The 2,033-nt window shown below is 60.0% G+C and overlaps 1 protein-coding gene across 1 annotated transcript; it reads right to left on the bottom strand.

Annotated features, from left to right (window-relative positions):
• Positions 1-880: 880 nt before the first annotated feature.
• On the bottom strand, positions 881-2,032 carry KBTBD13 (kelch repeat and BTB (POZ) domain containing 13; the record flags this gene model as incomplete). Its single annotated transcript, XM_010074797.1, has 1 exon — positions 881-2,032. A coding segment is annotated over one exon (1,152 nt), but the record flags the coding sequence as incomplete, so codon positions are not given.
• Position 2,033: the final 1 nt, after the last annotated feature.

Below are 2,033 nucleotides of genomic sequence, written 5' to 3'. Positions count from 1 at the left end.
TGTCCCTGCCCATGGCAGGGGGGTGGAACTCGATGATCTTTAAGGTCCCTTCCAGCCCAAACCATTCTGGGATTCTGTGAAACGAGCCTCTGATGAGCACCAGCAGTTGCCACCCCGTTCCTTGGCAGACAAACCTGGAGGAGCCGATGGCTAATGCTCACCCCAGTCCCAGAAGTCCCTCAGTGCATTAAGCACCCGATGCCCAGGAGATGCTTTCCTTGGCCCCCCCCATCTCCCCTCCTCCCAGACCCTGCCATGGCCAGGAGCATCCATGGAGATCTCCCCAGGGAGCTGCGTGGGAACCGCGCTCCCACGTACGGCTCTGACCGGAGCCCCAGCTGAAAAAGCATTCCGTGGGCAGGAGCGAGCCTTGACGTGGATCCCCCGAGGAGGTATTTTCCTTCAGAAGTAGGGGAAAAAAACCCACCCAAACCCCAACAGGAATGAAAATCACAGGATTTTAGTAGCTTTCCTTTTAATTCCAGGATATAACGAATGATTTCCCATTGGAGCAGAGAGGAGGTGGGATGCTGCACACCTTCCGAGTGTGATCAGAATAAATAAAACCCATGTTCACGTCTCTCTGATATGTGTCCTCTGCAGGAGTCACAAAGTTGGCTCGTGAGCCCACATCTGCTGGGACTTCACCCAGAGCCCGTGCAGTGCAGGCAGGGGCAGGAAGCAGCTGCCTGCAGCCCTTCCCTCTGGCAGGGTCTAGTGTCCCCTCCGAGGTCCAATGTGACACATCCCTGGACCTGAGCACGGCTCTGCAGAGGAGGAGAGAAGACCAGGGGAGCAGTGGATGCAGAGCCAAGGCTGTGCGCAAGGAGAGCATCCCAACGTGGGATGGAGGGCCACCTACATCGCGATGTCGTGCCAGCTATGTCGCGATGTCGTGGTCGCGCCTTGGCAGCCGCAGGAGGAAGGTCTGCAGGGAGCCGCTGCGCGGGAAGCCCGCCCGCTCCTTCTTGAACCTCCAGGTCTCCTCTTCCACGGAGTAGAGGAGCGTCAGCATCTTGTTGACGGTGTAGACGGTGTCCCCCCTGATGATGGCGGTGAAGAGGGCTCCTTTGCTGTTGACGAACTGGCCGGGAAGGGCGGTCCACTGCTGCGACGTCAGGTTGAAGCAATCGATGACGCAACGCAAGAAGTCATCGGAGGGGCCGTTGCGCATGACGTAGAGGTTGTCACGGTGGGCCACCATGCAGTGCCCATAGCTCTGGTGCCGCTTGAGCTCGGTGACGGGAAGCCACACGTCTTGCTGGGTCTCGTACTGGTAGATGATGGTGGTGTCCAGTGGCTTCCACAAGCACACGAAGATCTGCCCCATGGCTTGGGCGCAGGGTGCGGCCGTGCTGGGCTGCGGCAGGTCGGAGATGAACGTCCAGGTGTTGGAGGCCACGTCGTACCTCTCCACGGACTTGAGCGAGATCTTCTCGTACTCCCCACCGATGGCGTAGAGGTAGCCCTCGTGGCCCACCAGCCGGACGTCGTAGCGCAGCTGATGAGGGCTGGGGAACTCGCTCCAGGCGTTGGTGTTGGCGTCGTAGCAGAAGCTGCTCTCCACCACCTGCTTGCTGGCCCCGTAGACACCACCCACGATGTAGATCTTATTATCCATGGTCGCCATGCCGGCTAGGAACGTGCTGGCGCTCAGGGGCAGGCAGGAGAGGGTTCTCCACGTGTTGGTCTCCTCGTCCAGGTAGCAGATGGTCCTGGAGAGGTCCTCCAGGAACTCGAAGGTGGGCGTGTGGGCTCCAACGGCCACGAAGGTGCTGGGCAGGAGGGTCTCCACGTAGGCCAGCAGGTCGGCGGAGAGGCAGTCCAGGTACTCCTCCAGCTCGGTGTAGCTGTCCCTGATGTAGAGCGCGGCACAATGGAAGAGGTCCAAGAGGCCGAAGATGGCGGCGGCTTGGTAGAGCAGGATGCAGTTGTCGGAGTTGATGGAGTGGATCAAATACTTGGCCAAGGGCTTCACCTGCAGGAAGGCGGCACACTCCACCGCCTGGAAGGTCTCCTCGCTGCCCAGGATG

The sequence above is a fragment of the Pterocles gutturalis genome, unplaced genomic scaffold (genome assembly GCF_000699245.1).
Source record: "Pterocles gutturalis isolate BGI_N339 unplaced genomic scaffold, ASM69924v1 scaffold43792, whole genome shotgun sequence".
NCBI classification, from domain to species: Eukaryota; Metazoa; Chordata; class Aves; order Pterocliformes; family Pteroclidae; genus Pterocles; species Pterocles gutturalis.
The sequence above is the reverse complement of the archived record's forward strand: the minus strand, read 5'-3'. Positions and strand labels throughout refer to the sequence as shown.